Source organism: Rhododendron vialii, chromosome 10a (genome assembly GCF_030253575.1).
Source record: "Rhododendron vialii isolate Sample 1 chromosome 10a, ASM3025357v1".
Lineage (NCBI taxonomy): Eukaryota > Viridiplantae > Streptophyta > Magnoliopsida > Ericales > Ericaceae > Rhododendron > Rhododendron vialii.
The window spans coordinates 15722154-15739556 of NC_080566.1; the positions used below are offsets into that span (position 1 = coordinate 15722154).

General features: G+C 37.2%; 1 protein-coding gene and 1 long non-coding RNA gene across 2 annotated transcripts; both read left to right on the forward strand.

Moving 5' to 3' along the window:
• On the forward strand, positions 1-5284 carry LOC131304434 (microtubule-associated protein RP/EB family member 1C-like). The gene is made up of 6 exons (XM_058331667.1): positions 1-200; positions 308-463; positions 662-768; positions 4115-4328; positions 4406-4519; positions 4634-5284. Exons 1-6 carry the CDS (start codon positions 93-95, stop codon positions 4916-4918), a joined length of 984 nt encoding a protein of 327 aa, XP_058187650.1. The 5' UTR covers positions 1-92; the 3' UTR covers positions 4919-5284.
• Positions 5285-6320: 1036 nt separating this feature from the next.
• On the forward strand, positions 6321-12768 carry LOC131303833 (uncharacterized). Its single transcript, XR_009192221.1, has 6 exons — positions 6321-6696; positions 8035-8087; positions 9939-10078; positions 10237-10278; positions 11573-11605; positions 12575-12768. It is a non-coding gene; the product is annotated as an uncharacterized LOC131303833 (long non-coding RNA).
• Positions 12769-17403: the final 4635 nt, after the last annotated feature.

Sequence of the window (17403 nt, forward strand, 5' to 3'; positions counted from 1 at the left end):
AAAATCCAACGCGCTCTCTCTCTCTCTAGAACGCGCTCATTGCAGACAGAGAGAGAAACGAGGGAGAGAATCAGAGAACGATAAAACAAAAAATGGCGACGAATATCGGAATGATGGACCCGGCATATTTTGTCGGTAGATCGGAGATCTTGGCGTGGATCAACTCATCTCTACACCTCAATCTCTCCAAAGTCGAAGAGGTTTGTTCCTCTTGGCATTCCGAAAGCCCTAACCTCCACATAATTCAGATCTTAAGGAGCATTATGCGCAGTTACTGATCGATTTTTTTTGGGTTCGTTGATTGCAGGCGTGTTCAGGTGCGGTTCATTGCCAACTGATGGGCGTGGTTCACACCGGAATGGTGCCGATGCACAAGGTGAACTTCGACGCCAGGAACGAGTACGAGATGATTCAGAACTACAAGGTTCTTCAAGATGTCTTTAACAAACTCAAGATCACAAAGGTTTTTCATTGTGTCCCCCCCTAATTTCTCGTATTTGTGGTTCTGAATTTATGCTTCTAGCTCTACGGTTTCACTAAAGCGTTGTTTGCAGAAAGAAAATGATATTTAACTAATTTTGCCTGAATAATTGGGCTTGTTGAGTAATTTCTTGTTTCTTGAGGGTAATTCAGTGATTTTGTCTTGTGTTGGGTGTTGCAGCATATTGAAGTGAGCAAGCTGGTGAAGGGAAGGCCCCTTGATAATCTGGAGTTTATGCAATGGATGAAGTGGTACTGCGATTCTGTTAATGGAGGCGGTCTGCACAAGTAATTTCCAATCCAAGTTTTTTGTTATTGTTTTTGTGTGTATGTATGCAATTCTCTTGATTTGTTTTCTTTTGGGAGATACTATTTACATTCTTGTTTATTTAACTAATATTTTCTTGTTTGGGATGAATCAGTGGTACTTCTTGTAATATTTGTAGATGGTGTCAATCTAAAACTCATTTTCTATAAAATGCTTACTGACGGCATCTGAAGAACAAATAAGGAATTTTAACACATTTTTGACATATAATTAAACTGCAAGTAGTTAATTGAACTAAAAGCATCTTCAGCCCTTACTCTTTAATTTGACTTCGAAGCAAATTCTGAGTAAAAGCCCTCTAATCTCACTCTAGTCGTCCGTGGAGGCTTCGGTCATGGCCTCGGTAATCTAACCGGACCACCATTAACCAAGGCCTCATATCAGCACGGGCTTGTGTATATCCTTCTGTTTACTCGGTTGGTATCGAGTCCCCTGTCTACGCTTCGGTTAAATACCGAAGTGTGCATTCCGTTAAAGCCTCTTGGAAGAATGTTGCATAGCAAGAGGGGACCAAGAACGACGCGTGGCGGAAAGGATCATGAGGGCCAGGTCTGGCCATGTGCTTCGTAACCGTCTTATCTGGCGTGTCATCTATGATGTCACCCGAGGCGGTTACCTGAGCGTGATCTCTACGCGCTAGCTTGGAGGCCAAGTAAACCTAGGTCTATAAATACAAAGGGATACTCATCTTTGAGAGGTATGCAATCTTTTCCTAACCCTAGACCTAAAAGCATCTCTCCTTACATCTAACTTGATCGTTGGAGGGTCACTAGGCTATTCCAGCCTTAGTGACTTGTTGCAGGTTCAGCGGCGGAAGAACAGAGCAGCGGAAGAGAAGTACTAGTTCAGGCCAAGGTCCCTCCTCCTAAAACGAACCCCTACATCCTCGATTAAAAGTCATACCAGATTGGGTTCTACTCAAAATTTTAACCAAATCAAGGGAGACTCAATTTTTTACTAAAGTTTCCTAAGGCTAGTTTTGATCTTTACAATCTATTGTAATATTTGTCTATACTAATATATAAAATACTAATATATAAAGGGAGCGCACAAGTTGGTGCCTCCCATTTTTGAAGCCCGTCATCAAAGTAATTTTGAATATTTTCACAATCAAAACCCAAATTTTACATCCGATTTTACTATAAAATGAATTAACCTTGGGCCGAAATTGTAAAATCAATCAAACTCAACCACACATCCCACACCCAAAAAAACTACGCACTCCCAACCTCACTCCCCGAATACTTTTACTTGCACTGCACATGCACATGCATGCACGGGAGAGTACTCCCCCAACGCTTTTACTCAAACATTTGCTCGGATTTGGGTTTTTCCATTGGAGTACTTTATACCAAATGAAGCTTTCGCTCAAATTTAAGCAAAAATTTAATGAAGGGCTGGAGATACTCTGAGAAAAGATCAGCGAAACTGAAACATATGGTACATCTAGTGTGGGTTTCCATTAACTGGATAACTAATACTAGCTAAGTGGAAATTTTATATTAGCCTATTAGGTCAATCAGTGTCACAATTGACTATATCGAAAATTTGGTAATAGGGTTATGTAGCACGGTATCAACGGTTATGTGATATCAAAGGAGAGTGGACGCCACTTTTCTATAAATGGATCAAGATGCCTAAACTAGGGTTTGAAGCCCCTTTTGTACCGGTGGTAAATGTATTAAGTTTTTCTTGAGAGAGGTTGAGTAAAAGAATTCAAAAAACATTTTATCAAAAACCGTGGAATTATGGGTTAATTTTAGCATACAAATGTTGTTACGTAGCTTTGAAAAGATTGGAAAACAATTTGGATGTATTCTTACTAGTCAAACTTGTCTGTTGTTGATAATGCTTCTTTTGTTAATTACTTGGTTGTAATCGGGCACAACTATGCTTGTGTTGATACGCAGGACCACCTTTTGATGTCTTTTGTGGCTTGTTCTAGGTTAAACCACGTAACTCAGTGTACCAGTTCTATGTAATTGATTTACCATAATACTCTGTCAGAGAATTTTATGTGTAGACAATGGCTACCCAGTTGCTAGTGCATGGTTATTACAACAGAACTTTGTGTTGCTCCTGTAGTTCTCGTTATTAAGCATAGATTGCTGTTCTTGACTGTTGATTATTTGATGCAACCTTGATTTTATAACAAAAGGGAGAAAAACTGTTCAGTCTTTGTCAATGGATACACTAAGAACATTTTAGGATTGCTATTAAATTGATATGCATTTCAATGTATGATTTCCTTGTTAGTTGCAATGCTTTTGAAAGGAGAGAGGCTTCAAAAGGAGGAAAAGACGTGGGCAAGAAATCTGCGCCATCACAGCCTTCAACCAAATCTTCAGACATTTGAGAAATTGTAACATATGATTCATGTGGTTGTAGGCCAATAAAAGAAAAAACTAATATTAGCTAAGTTGAATTGTTATACTAGGTCAATCAGTGCTCCAATTGAATGTATGAAACTTCGTTAATACGCGTATGTAGCGTGTTATTAATGATCTATGGTGATATCAATGGAGAGTGGACATCACTTTTTTTAGGATTCGATCAAGACATCTGAACTAGGGTTTACAGCCCCTTTTCTACTGGTGGAGAATGTATTAAGTCTTTCATCAGTTGGGAGTGATCAGGAGTAATAAGATTCAAAACGACAGCAGTTATCAGAAACCGCAGGAATTAAGGGGCTCATTTAGCACAGAAAATGTAGTACGTAGCTTCAAAAAGATGGGAAAACAATTTTGATGTTTTTTCTTTGATATTCGTACATATGTGGTTGTGAATTGGGATGTGGAGGAAGGTGGTTCTCATTAGACTTGTCTGCTGTTGATAGTGTTGCTTTTGCTACTGGCTCAGTTGTAACGGCCACTAACGGGGCGTACCGGCATAGTACTAAGGATGTGTTGATACAATATCAGTTTTTTATGTCTTTCGTGGCTTATTCTAGGTTATAGAATACCTAAACTATGCTACTTAGTGTAGTAGTTTAGGTTAGAATACCTAAACTTTGAATTCTATGTAATTCATTTACCATAATACTATCTCATCAAATTTTCTGTTTCTAGACAATGGCTAATTAAGTGATGCATGGTTGTTAAATTGGAACTTTGTGTTGCTTTCCTAGTAAGCTCCGTGTGCTGCTCTTGACTGTTGATTATTTGATGCAAGAGTAGCTACTGTTTGTTCAAGTGTCGTGTATTGTTCAGTCTTTGTCACTGGATATACTTAGAATATTTTATGATTACTATTAAATTGAAATGCATTTTGTGATTACTATTAAATAGAAATGCATTTCCTCGTTAGTTACAATGCTTTGGAAAGGAGAGAGGCTTCAAAAGGAGGAAAAGACGTGAGCAAGAAATCTGCACCATCACAGCCTTCAACCAAATCTTCAGCAGCTGCTCCCAAAACTCACACATCACACAATAATCGAAGGAATGACATCCGCATAACTAATCAATCGGTTAAGGCCTCTAGTAGACCTTCTTCGAGTGGAGGGCCTACGTATGATGAACAGGTACTTGCAACTAACTGCTGTAATGTGAAACTTCCAATTTAAGACATTCCTAAGAGTTAACTCTATTGTTAATGCAGATCACCGAGTTGAAGTTGTCAGTGGACAGTCTTGAGAAAGAGAGGGACTTCTACTTTATGAAGCTAAGGGATATTGAGATATTGTGCCAGTGTCCTCAGATTGAAAATTTACCAGTAAAGTTTTACAATTTGGTTGAATCTAAAAATTAGCAATTTGGAGATACAACTTGATAGTCGTAGAAATGTCTGTTATTTTGGGCTAATTTACCATTTTTCTCTTCTTTTCAGGTTGTTGACGCAATAAAGAAGATATTATATGCAACAGATGACAGTGCATCCGTGGTGGCAGAAGCTCAAGCCATGATATCACAGTCCCGGAGGGAAGTTGAACTGTTGAGTCCTATTCCTGAAGTGCCAGAAGAAGGGCTAGTAAAGTCCGATAAAAAGAAAAGGAAGCAGCATATTGCTAGTTTTGATGTTGATGCTGCTGCTAGCTCTACATTGTCTTCAAGGCAAAGGATTTCTGATTCCTCTGATGTCCATTGCGGTGGATCTCCACTTTTAACCTACTGATTCCTCTCCATATTTTGACGAGGGATGCTATATTTCCATCTACTTCAGAAATCCTTTCCATGTTTGTGTTATGCAGGTTGAATTTAATTTTGACTGTATGGTTCATGGAGTATAAGGTTTTATTTACTTTAATACCACAAATACTCTTCTCTCTGCCCAAGGTTAGTTGGAATTATGTTGTGAACTTTTAGGGAGTCCAATTGCCCTCTAAGAGTACCTGTTTGGTGTAGAATTCTGAGGTTCTGTTGTATTACTTTCGTACACGCCAGTTATCTGTTATATCTGTAAGAATTGGTCTTGAAGCATCTTGTTGAACTCATGGACAGTGTATTGGACTTCATAAGCTACAAAGGTTGCTTATTTTCATTTCTTTTGTCTTCTATTATCCTGTAATTTTGTTCACCCATCTGTTTTTTATATTTGAAAGAAAATACTGAAGAACGAATTCCTAGTGGATTTGGTTATTTGGGTAGCAATCCAATTGCCAAAATTATTCTGTCTTGAAATCTGGTGGTTTGTTCGTCAACGTTAAGTTATGCTTTCATGTCAATATCCTCTAAAGATGATGGCAAATATTACAAATCACAAATGGTTTGTGGTTCATCCCAGCTTAATGGAAAAGCATGTACAAAATTTTGGGATGGCGAAATGCTGCAGGGTGTGCACTATAGCGTGTAGTGCGGTTGTGGACCGTCGATCTCGTCAATCAATGGTTGTGATATGTTTTCAATTTTGACTCGTAAAAGAGTTTGAACATTGTTCACACAAGTGGGATTGTGGCATTTTCTATAACAACTAGATTGAATCTCCTCGACGCATTCTATTTTCTTGAATACTTGTCCAAATACTATTTACGGGTACATTTCATTTATGTAATTACTAGATGATACAGCTAGATGATAGTAGTAGCTAGTATGTTTAACTATCTGGATGATAAGCATGGAAGACTCCCCATTAGTTGTGGCCCAGAAGGCATGGGGATGAAAGAAGATAAAAAGAAGTATGCTTGTAGCAGGATTTGGCTTTAAAGTCAAATAGCAAGTTATTTTTTGTTTTTATTCAAAAAAAAAAAAAATCGCTTTTGTTAGTTTTGTGTCAAATTTTGTAACTTATTGATTTGTCTCGGCAAGAAGAATGAGAAAAGTATAAAATTTTGTTTGAAACTCATAATTTTTTTAAAAAGACAAATAAGTATAAAAAGTTGTATTTATTTATTTATTTATTTCTTTATTAATTTTTTTTTCTTTATTAAAAAAATGAGTTCGATCAAAATATTTTTATTTTTCTGATTTCTTTCTCGTTGAGACGACTTAATAAGTTACAAAAGTTTGACGCTAAACAAAAAATAAAAAAATAAAAAAAAATTATACCGGTGAAGGCTTCTCTAATTTGAATCGAGACCGTTTCACCTTGTCTAAACTCATCCCAATTCTAAGCGCGCCCCCCACCCCCCCCACCACACACACACACACACACACACACACACCAGTTCTCAAGTCTCAAACGATCAAACCCTGCACTGCCGCTGCCACTGCCGCTGCCACACTCTCAACTCCTACCGCTCCTCTTAATCAAAACCCCCCACCGATGAAAACCCCTCTCTCGTCCGACTCGTCGTGGTAGAGCCTCTCTCTCTCTCTCTCTCTTTCCTGCAGGGTGGGCGTGGACCGCTTGTGGTTCGATTCATTTTTCAGTTGAAAAAGAAAAGAATCCATCAAAAAGGTGAACGGAAAGCTTCAACGTCTAAAAGCATCGCCTCTGTATCACCCTGCAGTCCAGTAACTCTCTCTCTCTCTCTCCATCCATATATATATATATATATATATATATATATATATATATAGAGGAATTTTCAAGTGAGGGATCCCTCATTTTGTTAAAATGAGGGACTTTCATTTTCTGATCAAATTTTGAAAATCCGAACCGTTGAATGTGTGCAGAACGTAATTTTAAGGGTCCCCGCGAGAAATTAGCAAAAAAAATGACCGGGAAGGGCGTCATCCGAGCAGTTTTTTTTGAACCGTTCAATGAAAACTGCTCGGATGAAGCCCTTCCCGGTCATTTTTTTTGCTGATTTTTCATGGGGACCCTTAAAATCACGTTCTGATCACTTTGAGCGGCTCGGATCATCGAAATTCAATTGGGAAGAGGAGTCCCGCATTTTAATAAAATGAGGGATCCCTCACCGGAACCTAACTCTATATATATATATGTTGATCTAAGCCCTAGCCTTTTCCAATATATGTAAGCATATTCGTACAAGGATTGCTTGAAATCGTGAGGGGTATCAGCCCTACTGAATTAGGGCTTTTAATCGGTGATAATGTTTGCTTGTTTTCTTTTTGATTAGGGCTTTTACTCGGTGATAGGTAGGCATAAACATACAAGGATTGCTTGTTTAATCCCTTGTCCACAGCACTAATGATATAAATCAAGTAAACGAGACGTTGTCACAGGTTTAGGGGTATTGTCTATATGGGAGGTACTCTGTGCTTCTTGTGCATATATTTTGGATAGATGAGGAATTGTTGGGTTTAAATGATTTGGCAGCTTGAATTAACAGTAGTTACAAGTTCTTTAGTGCAAGTGAAATGGTGATGATAAGCAATTAACAGAGAAATTTGTTTTGCTAATTACATTCCCTTAGTTTGTTGGCTTCTTGTAAACTCTGTATATTTTCTTCTTGGGTTTAAGCAATTATAGAGTTGACTCACAGTTGAGAAACATTTGGACAAGGAAACCAAGTTAGTAAGTACAAATATGGCATTTGCATTAACCAGCTGAAGCGAAACTTTGGTGGGAGCAAGCTGTTTGGGGACAAAAGTATAAATGTAGAGCTATATTTTCTGGCACATTGAAAGAACGTTAAAACGGATCACATGTGACAATATACCGTGATTGTCAACTTTGTACTTTTTCTTCTTGGGTTTAAAGTGGCATATGATTGTCGACAAGTTTTGATGCCGACTTTGTTTGGGATGCTTTTCTTCTCGTTCTAATGCCATTGTATCTCGATCCCTTTAATCTTTGTAACTATAGATCAAATTTTTATCTTTGCTCTTCTAAAAAAATGTGTTGGACTGATTTATATGTTGCTTCTTTTTTTTTTTTGGCAGAATCTCCAGTTGAGTTCTTCGTTGAGAACAAGAACATTGTTGGGTTTGATAACGTGAGTACTCTTTTGTCCATTTGACTTTCAATCTGTTCGTTTTTTAGATCATCATAATAGGGCAGATAAGAATCATTTGTTATCTTAACAATATTATCACTAGAGTTGCATGCTTCCAAAACACCAAGTTTCATTGCTCTATCATGAGCATTGATTTTTATAACCTCTTAAGTTATTTGTCGGTCATAAGAAATGACACTTTTATGATCACATATTAAGTAATTATCCTGGTCGAGTTGGGAGTTCACTGTGAGTCTGTGATTGGAGATGGTTGCATTTTAATGAGTACACAAGTTATAGAGAAATAAAATTGATTTATGGTGTTTTTTTCGCTTAGAGCTTTTGTATGGGATGAGGAGACCTTCAAAATGTATATAATGAAATTGATTTGAAAAGTTAAGGTCCATGCTTACGCAAAACTGCAGGTGTTGATAGACTGATTTTTATGGACACTTGCAGTGGAACTGAAAATATGTGTTTGCCCAAATCTTAGTTGGAGTGCATTACTTGTTGATTTATAATATGAAGTTACCTAATAGGGAAGGCCTAAAAAGATACAAATTCAGGGTATATCCATGTTTTCATTTTCCCGAAGAAGTACATTGGTGGTTGCTAAAGTTGTATCACTTTAAAAGTGGTAGCTTTGAGGGGGGTAAGGCATGACCTTAATTCTTCCTAACTCCTGCCATGCATTTAGGTTGGACTCCATTCTTCTCCTTCTTCGCTACTGTTGTGAGGCACGTCCCTTCCCAGTGCTCCAAATTGCAATCCAGTACTGCAAAGAGAGCGGGGTAAATATGTGATGATTTTTCTCACAACTGAATGCGTATTCTACCTACATAGTTGACCAATGTTGGGAGGAAGACAAACTTCATTTTTTAACAGGAGAAATACCAACCTGTTCTTAGTTGTATTGGAATGCATGAAATTCATATCAGAACATGCATTTTGAGCATGAAAGCTTCCTCGTATCATGTGCTACTTTCCAAATTGACTGGTTGAATTTATGCCAGATTGGCCACTCATAGCAGGCTCCATGAGTGTTCCCCAGTATGGCCTTTGTCCACTCAAATCTTCGGGCTTTGTTTCCTGTTACCTTCACGCTGTATGTTTGATATTAAAAAAATTGTTGTTGTCTGGGCTATTTCCTATGTAGCTATAACATGGGGTAATTTTTATTTTTTACCACTGATGTGATGAAGTATGCATTTTATGTTTGCCAAGTGCTGAATATTAGTTAACGCTGAAAATTATATGTACATATATAATGAATACGGAAACACTCTAGCAATCCCTGCTTGTTATGATTTTGGTTTTCTTAGTTCATACCATGCTGCTCCCACTTCAAGAAATTTGTGATCTCCCAACGGTTTTTTTTAGAAACGGTTGGGGTCTACTAACACTCTTGAAGACGTTACTAGAAATGGGACTTCAGTGGCGCTTTTTGTTGAACCGTTACTAGATTACCAATTTTTGGTAACGGCCCAAAACAAATTGTTAGTATAGGCCCCTTCCTTTTAGGCCCAGCAAATATAACCCGCCCAATAGTTTTGCCCAAATATTTTGATTTCATGCTATTATCCATTTCCGCTGAATGAATCCTAAGGCTTTGTTTGGAACTTAGGGAAAGTGAAGGAAAAGAAAGGAAAGTTAAAAAAAATTTCCCTCAAATTGTTAGGCTTGCAAAGAATAAAAAATCCAAGTTTTGTGAATAGTGAAATTTCTCCCATTTTCCCCCAATTTTCTTTTCTCACTTTCCATCACTTTCCCTAAGTTTCAAACTAAGCATAACTTTTATTTCTTGTTCTCTCCCACACTGGCACAATCTTAGTTCTCCTCTCCATCTCACAGAAGCTCCGTCTCTTCGTCCTACCTCAGCTCCACCATTAGGCCATCTCCCTTGGTTTGCAACCATATGCGACCCCTTGCTTCTCGGTTCGTCCTGCGCCTTTCTGGTTCGCTTCTACTCGATTAACAGCCGCCGCAATCTGGTACATCTCTCTCTCTCTCTCTCTCTCCTTTTCCCCTCGGAAACAATCAACATCTTCTCTGAATCTATGAGTTTCTCCTTCTCTAAATTTGATTCAGATTAAATCGGTTCTAACTTTTGTTTCCCGTTCTCTCTCACTAATGTTCGTGACCTCTCCAGAACCTTCATGGCTGCAGCTCATCTTCTTCCATGGCACACCAGGTAAACCCCATCGCTTCTGTTCATTCTTCTATCCATTGTCATCTCTGACAACTCAATGCCGACGAACAACACAAAGGATACTATCGACTTAAAGGAGTCAAAGGCCTCCTTTACTCCGGCCTCACCTCCTCCATCCCCTGCGTCTTCCACCACCCACCTGACTCTCTACACAATCCCCGTCATAACCCAATTGTATGATAAAATTTGTCTTCCTTAAATGTAAGACCACTGACACTAACCTCGAGGAATGCCTCAACAAATGGCGTCAAGTCACTAGCTGCGTTGTTAGCCTCTAAGCGCATACACATACATTCTATTTTATTGATATGTAAGCATGTAACAATGTTTGCTTTATGTTGATAAAATGTTGGTTTAGGGCCTTCTTTATTTTGAATTATGAAGGAGAGATTGGTAGTGAATTGAAGAAGTTCCTTTGAGTTTTGTACATTTGGACAGAACAAGAGAATCTGATTAGATACAGAGTTGAGCTTGGTTGTCATTTGATGATTTTGAGTCATAAGATCATTTTGGTATGGTGAAGCATTGCACTTATTGTATCTCTATATTGATTGACCAAGTATTTGGAATAGTAGTTAAGGATCTGAGCTTATGATAAAGTAGGGACCACATGTTTTTGTTCATGTCTTCACGTGTTATAAATGGCGCTTGGTGCTAGCCGGGTGGCTACCCACCGCCTAGGCCGCCTAGGTGCCACCAATTTTTTTTCAAGGCAATATCCCTGTTACATCATGTAGTTAAAAACAAACAAGGCCATTGCCCTTCAACTATCAAGAACCATGCCCAAAACCATATGTTCAAAATAGTATAACAACAAAGGCAATGTTCAAACTTCAATGTTCGATGTTCAAACTTCATGACACTACCACCACATTTCATGAATCATGGAGCAAAGTTCAATATTCCATATTCATTTTTCTAGCATGACTTAAAAGAGAGAAAAAGACAAGTTAGTTCTAGCATGACTTAAAAGCAAGTAGCTCGCTCAAGATAGTCCTTTCACCTATGAGTAGCTTGAACTACAACTCTGCTATCTATATAACAAGGGAGGGAGGAATAATAAAAGGTCAAGTCTCACAAACTATCCTAATGTCATTTCTGATTTTGATTTTGTGGATTGAGATTTCCAAAAGGCCTAATATGCAACATTGTTAGGGATTCTGTTCATTTTTGGATTGAGATTTCCTGAACTTTTTGTAATTGAAAAAGTGTACTGTTGTCTATGTATGAAATATTTCCAAATCAATTTCTGATGTTTGATTTTTTGTTCCCGCAGGTCATTACCTAAAAGGTTCATCGGAACATTGAGGTACATAGATTTTTTTTGGTTCAGATTTGTTCTTTTATATTGTTTGGGTTTTGCCAATAGTGAATGAGGTTGACAGTAATATTGGTTTTTTCTATTATCATTTTGTCCTTTCTTTGTGTACTCCATTGAGCATGGGTGTTCATGAATGTGTTTACTCACAACAAGTCCATTTACTTTTTGAATGGTACTAAATAGGTTGTAACCAGTTCTTTGAGAACTCACAACACATTTAGGGGGAGGTGGCATGTGCCACCTTTAGGACGGTTAAGAAAAATAAATAAAAAGCCCTATTCCTCTTATTCGAAGTTTCCAAAGCTCAAAACGATGAAGCCCTTCTTAGACTACTGTCGTAGATCAAACTCGCCGTTACGGTTCTTTACGCTGTCACCGGAGGCCATCCCAATCGCCATGGCTAGTCGTAGAAAGTAGAAACATAAAATTGTGTATACACTACTATTTGATTTTCAGTCTGATTCGTACGATTCTCTAAAACTCTGATTTCTCTGTTGAACACTATTGTCCGATTCTCATCAACTAAGACTCTTAACTCCAAACTTGTCTCACTCTTAGGTGTAATGTTAATGTAGGCTACGTAATATACAGTTTGGGAACTCGAAACCCACACAATCTGGTTCTCTTGTATCACATCTATACGCTATAGCAGCTAAATATCTTACTTAATTCCTAACATATATTGTTTACTAATTAGTATTGTTTATTCTCTTCCACCGAACCAACAATGTGACGGAATTCTAAACAATATGTGAATTACCAACAATCTTGTTTTGTTTATTCAGTAGAAGAATAACTTGTATTGATGACCCACCATTGATGACTCCTATCCTATAGTTGATTTCGATAATCATTGTTTATTTTGGATTTAGTGGTGCGACTCTGATCCTGATTTTTTATATGTCGCTTTGAGTCTTTGTTTATAGTTGATAACAAATTTATGTATTCTATTTGCAGATTGATGCATGCTGATTTTGGGAATTGTTCCTTTGCTCATTCTCACCGGTCACTACGGGTAATACTCAATCTTTTTTATACTCTCTAGGGAGAAAGTGGGATACCCTTGCATCCCTCCTTGACATCAAATGTGTGAAATTTGTTTTGTTATGGTGCTTGTCAAGGGAGAAAGTTTGATGCAATGGGTCTCCCCTTTTAATTGTATTGCTTATCTTCTTAATGGTTAGTTCTTTTTTATACTTTCTAAGAGAGAAAGTGGGATACCCTTGCATCCATTCTTGACATTAAGTGTGTGAAACTTATTTTGTTGTGGTGCTTGTCAAGGAAGAAAGTGCGATGCAATGGGTCTCCCCCTTTTAATTACTTCGTAATGCTTATCTTCTTAATAATTAGTACTTTTTTATACTCGCTAATGGAGAAAATGGGATATCCTTACATCCCTCCTTAACATTAAGTGTGTGAAACTTTTTTTGTTCTGGTGCTTGTCAAGGGAGAAAGTGCAATGCAATAGCTCCCCCCTTATATATACTTTGTAATGGTTAGTTTTTTATTTTTATTTTTATTATACTCTCTAAGGGAGAAAGTGGGATACCATTGCATCACTCCTTGACATCAAATGTGTGAAATTTGTCTTGTTGTGGTGCTTGTCAAGGGAGAAAGTGATATGCAATTGCTCCTCCCTTTTAATAACTTCGTATTGGCTCCCTCCTTTTTACAAGAAAAACACATGACGCGGTTAGTAGGTGTTAAAACTACTAGTCGTGTAAAAAAAATAGTGAAACAAGTGACGGAATTAGGTGTTTAGACTACTAGTCATGTCAAGAAAAAATAGTGACACACATGACGGTTAAAAGGTGTTTAGTGTATGAGTCATGTGAAAAGAGAATAGTGAATGCTAGTAAATGTACAAACTTTTGATCACCAAGTGATAAGAACTTTGAAAGTGTGCATTTGAGATAACCAAATCGAAAAAACAGTGGTTTGAGTCAGTTTACTACGGATTAAATTGTACGTAATAGATCAAAACATGCTCATTGTCCCAAATTGATGTTGCCTGGGTCTACTATGGATAAAATCTTACGTACTAGATCAAATAAATATTTGTTGCCTCGAATCAATGTCGCTCTCACTACAAGAGTTGGTCAATTTTATAAATCTAGAAACTTGCGTGTTGCTCTGGTTGGAAAAAAAATCATCATCTTTGCTTGATGAGATTAAAATAAAGAAGTTGTCCGTTCATCTTGTTGGTGTATGACTGCTAACAACGAGAAAAACACATGACGGTTAGTAAGTGTTTAGACTACTAGTCATGGGAAAAAAAATAGTGAAACAAATGACGGTTAGTAGTTCTAGACTACAAGTCATGTGAAGAATAAGTGGTGAAATACATGACGGTTAGTAGATGTTTAGATTAGTATGTGAAAAGAGAATAGTGATTCCTAGTAGATGTAAAGACTACTAATCACTAAGTGATAAGAAAGTGTCCATTTGAGATAACGAATTCGAAAAAATAGTGGTTTTAGTTGAATTAAAGTGTATGTAATAGATCAAAACGTGCTTGTTGTCTTGAATCGATGATGCTTGGGTCTACTATGGATCAACTCTTACATACTAGATTCAATAAATATTTGTTGCCTCGAATAAATGTCGCTCTCACTACAAGAGTTGGTCAATTTTATAAATCTAGATACTCGTGTGTTGCTGCGGTTGAAATGAAATCATGTTTGCTTGATAGGACGGAAATAACAAGTGGTTCCTGCATCCTGTTTGTATATGACTGCTGACCATGAGAAAAACATGACGGTTAGTAGGTTTTTAGACTACTAGTCATGTGAAGAAAATATGGTGAAACACATGACGGTTAGCAGGTGTTTAGACTGCTAGTCACGTGGAAAGAGAATAGTGATTCCTAGTAGATGTAAAGACTACTGATCACTAAGTGATATGAACTCTAAAAGTGTGCATTTGAGATAATGAAATTGAAAAAATTGTGGTTTCAATCGGTTTCATTCGGATTAAAGTGTACGTAATAGATCAAAACTTGTTTGTTTTCTCGTATCGATGTTGCTTGGGACTACAATGGATAAAATCTTACATACTAGATCTAAAAAATATTTGTTGTCTGGAATCAATGTTGGTCTCACCGCAAGAGTTGGTCAATTTTTGAAATCTAGATACCCGCGTGTTGCTTCGGTTGGAAATGAAATCATCATGTTTGCTTGGAAAGACGGATATAAACAAGTGGTTTTTGCATCATCTTAGTGTACGACTGCTGACCATGAGAAAAACACATGACGGATATTAGGTTATTAGACTACTAGTCATTCGAAGAAAAGATGGTGAAACACATGACGGTTAGTAGCTTTTAGACTACTAGTCTTGTTGAGAAAAGATGGTGAAACACATGACGGTTAGTAGGTTTTTAGACTACTAGTCTTGTGAAGAAAAGTTGGTGAAACACAAGATGGTTAATAGGTGTTTAGACTAATAGTCATGTGAAAAGAGAATAGTGATATCTAGTAGATGTAAAGACTACTGATCACTAAGTGAGAAGAACTCTGAAAGTGTGCATTTGAGATAGCGAAATCAAAAATTTAGTAGTTTTAGTCGGATTCATTCGGATTAAAGTCTACGCAATAGATCAAAACGTGCTTGTTGGCTCGAATCGATGTTGCCTGTGTCTACTATGGATTTAATATTAAGTACTAGATCTAATAAATATTTGTTGCCTCGAATCATTGTCGCTCTCACTACAAGAGTTGTTCAATTTTATAAATCTTGATACTAGCGTGTTGCTTCGGTTTGAAATGAAATCATCATATTTGATGGATAAGACGGAAATAAACAAGTGGTTCCTGCATCCTGGTGTTTGTATTTGACTTCTGACCATTAGAAAAACACACGACGGTTAGTAGGTTATTAGATAACTAGTCATGTGAAGAAAAGATGGTGAAACACATGACGGTTAGTAGGTTTTTAGACTACTTGTCTTGTGAAGAAAATATGGTTAAACACATGACGGTTAGTAGGTGTTTAGACTACTAGGAATGCGAAAAGAGAATAGTGATTCCTAGTAGATGTAAAGACTACTGACCACTAAGTGATATGAACTCTGAAAGTGTGCATTTGAGATAACGAAATCGAAAAAATTGTGGTTTCAGTCGATTTTCATTCGGATTAAAGTCTACATAATAAATCAAAACTCGATTGTTGTCTAGTATCGATGCTGCCTGAGACTATTATGGATAAAATTTTACGTACTAGATCTAAAAAATATTTGTTGTCTTGAATCGACGTTGGTCTCACTGCAAGAGTTGGTCAATTTTAGAAATCAAGATACTCGTGTGTTGCTTTGGTTGGAAATGAAATCATTATGTTTGCATGAAAAGACAGAAATAAATAAGTTTTTGCATCCTCTTAGTGTAAGACTGCTGATCATGAGAAAAACATATGACGGTTAGTAGGTTTTAGACTACTAGTCATTCGAAGAATAGATGGTGAAAAATATGACGGTTAGTAGGTTTTTAGACTACTAGTCTTGTGAAGCACATGATGGTTAATAGGTTTTTAGACTACTAGTCTAGTGAAGGAAAGATGGTGAAACACATGATGGTTCGTCGTCGTTAAGACTACTAGTACTGTGAAAAGAGAATACTAATACATAGTAGATGTAAAGACTACTGATCACTAAGTCATAAGAACTCTGAAAGTGTGCATTTTAGATAGAGAAATCGAAAATATAATAGTTTCAGTCGGATTCATACGGATTAAAGTGTACTTAATAGATCAAACCGTGCTTGTTGGCTCGAATAAATGTTGCTTGTGTCTACTTTGGATTAAATTTTATGTACTAGATGCAATAAATATTCGTTGACTCGAATCATTGTCGCTCTCACTACAAAAGTTGTTCAATTTTATAAATCTAGATACTCGCGTGTTGTTTCGGTTTGAGATGAAATCATCATATTTGATTGATAAGACGTAAGTAAACAAGCGGTTCCTGCATCCTGTTTGTATATGACCGCTGACCATGAGAAAAACATGACAGTTAGTAGGTTATTAGACTATTAGTCACGTGAAGAAAAGATGGTGAAACACATGACTGTTAGTAGGTTTTAGACTACTAGTCTTTTGAAGAAAAGTTGGGGAAACACATGACGGTGAGCAGGTGTTTAGACTACTAGTCACGTGAAAAGAGAATAATGATTCCTAGTAGATGTAAAGACTACTGATCACTAAGTGATATGAAATCTGAAAGTGTGCATTTGAGATAACGAAATCGAAAAAATTGTGATTTCAGTCGGTTTCATTCGGTTTAAAGTGTACGTAATAGATCAAAACTTGCTTGTTGTCTCGTATCGATGTTGCCTGGGACTACAATGGATAAAATCTTACATACTAGATGTAAAAAATATTTGTTATCTGGAATTAATGTTTGTCTCACTGCAAGAGTTGGTCAATTTTAGAAATCAAGATACTTGCGTGTTGATTCGGTTAGAAATGAAATCATCATGTTTGCTTGAAAAGACGGAAATAAACAAGTGGTTTTTGCATATCCTCTTAGTGTAATACTGCTGACCATGAGAAAAACACATGACGGATATTAGGTTATTAGACTACTAGTCAGTGTTTTAAATGGCGAAAGGCGCACCGAGGCGCAATAGTCCCCAGGGGCTTTAGCGCAAGGCGCAAGGCGCGGCGTGCGCTTTATTGTCGCGAAGCGCAAAAAAAAAAAATTCCTTCGCAACGAGGCAAATTTTATTAGAACAAGTTTTCAACACAAACACTTGTAAAACTTTCAAATGTCATAAAACATAACATGTCAATGG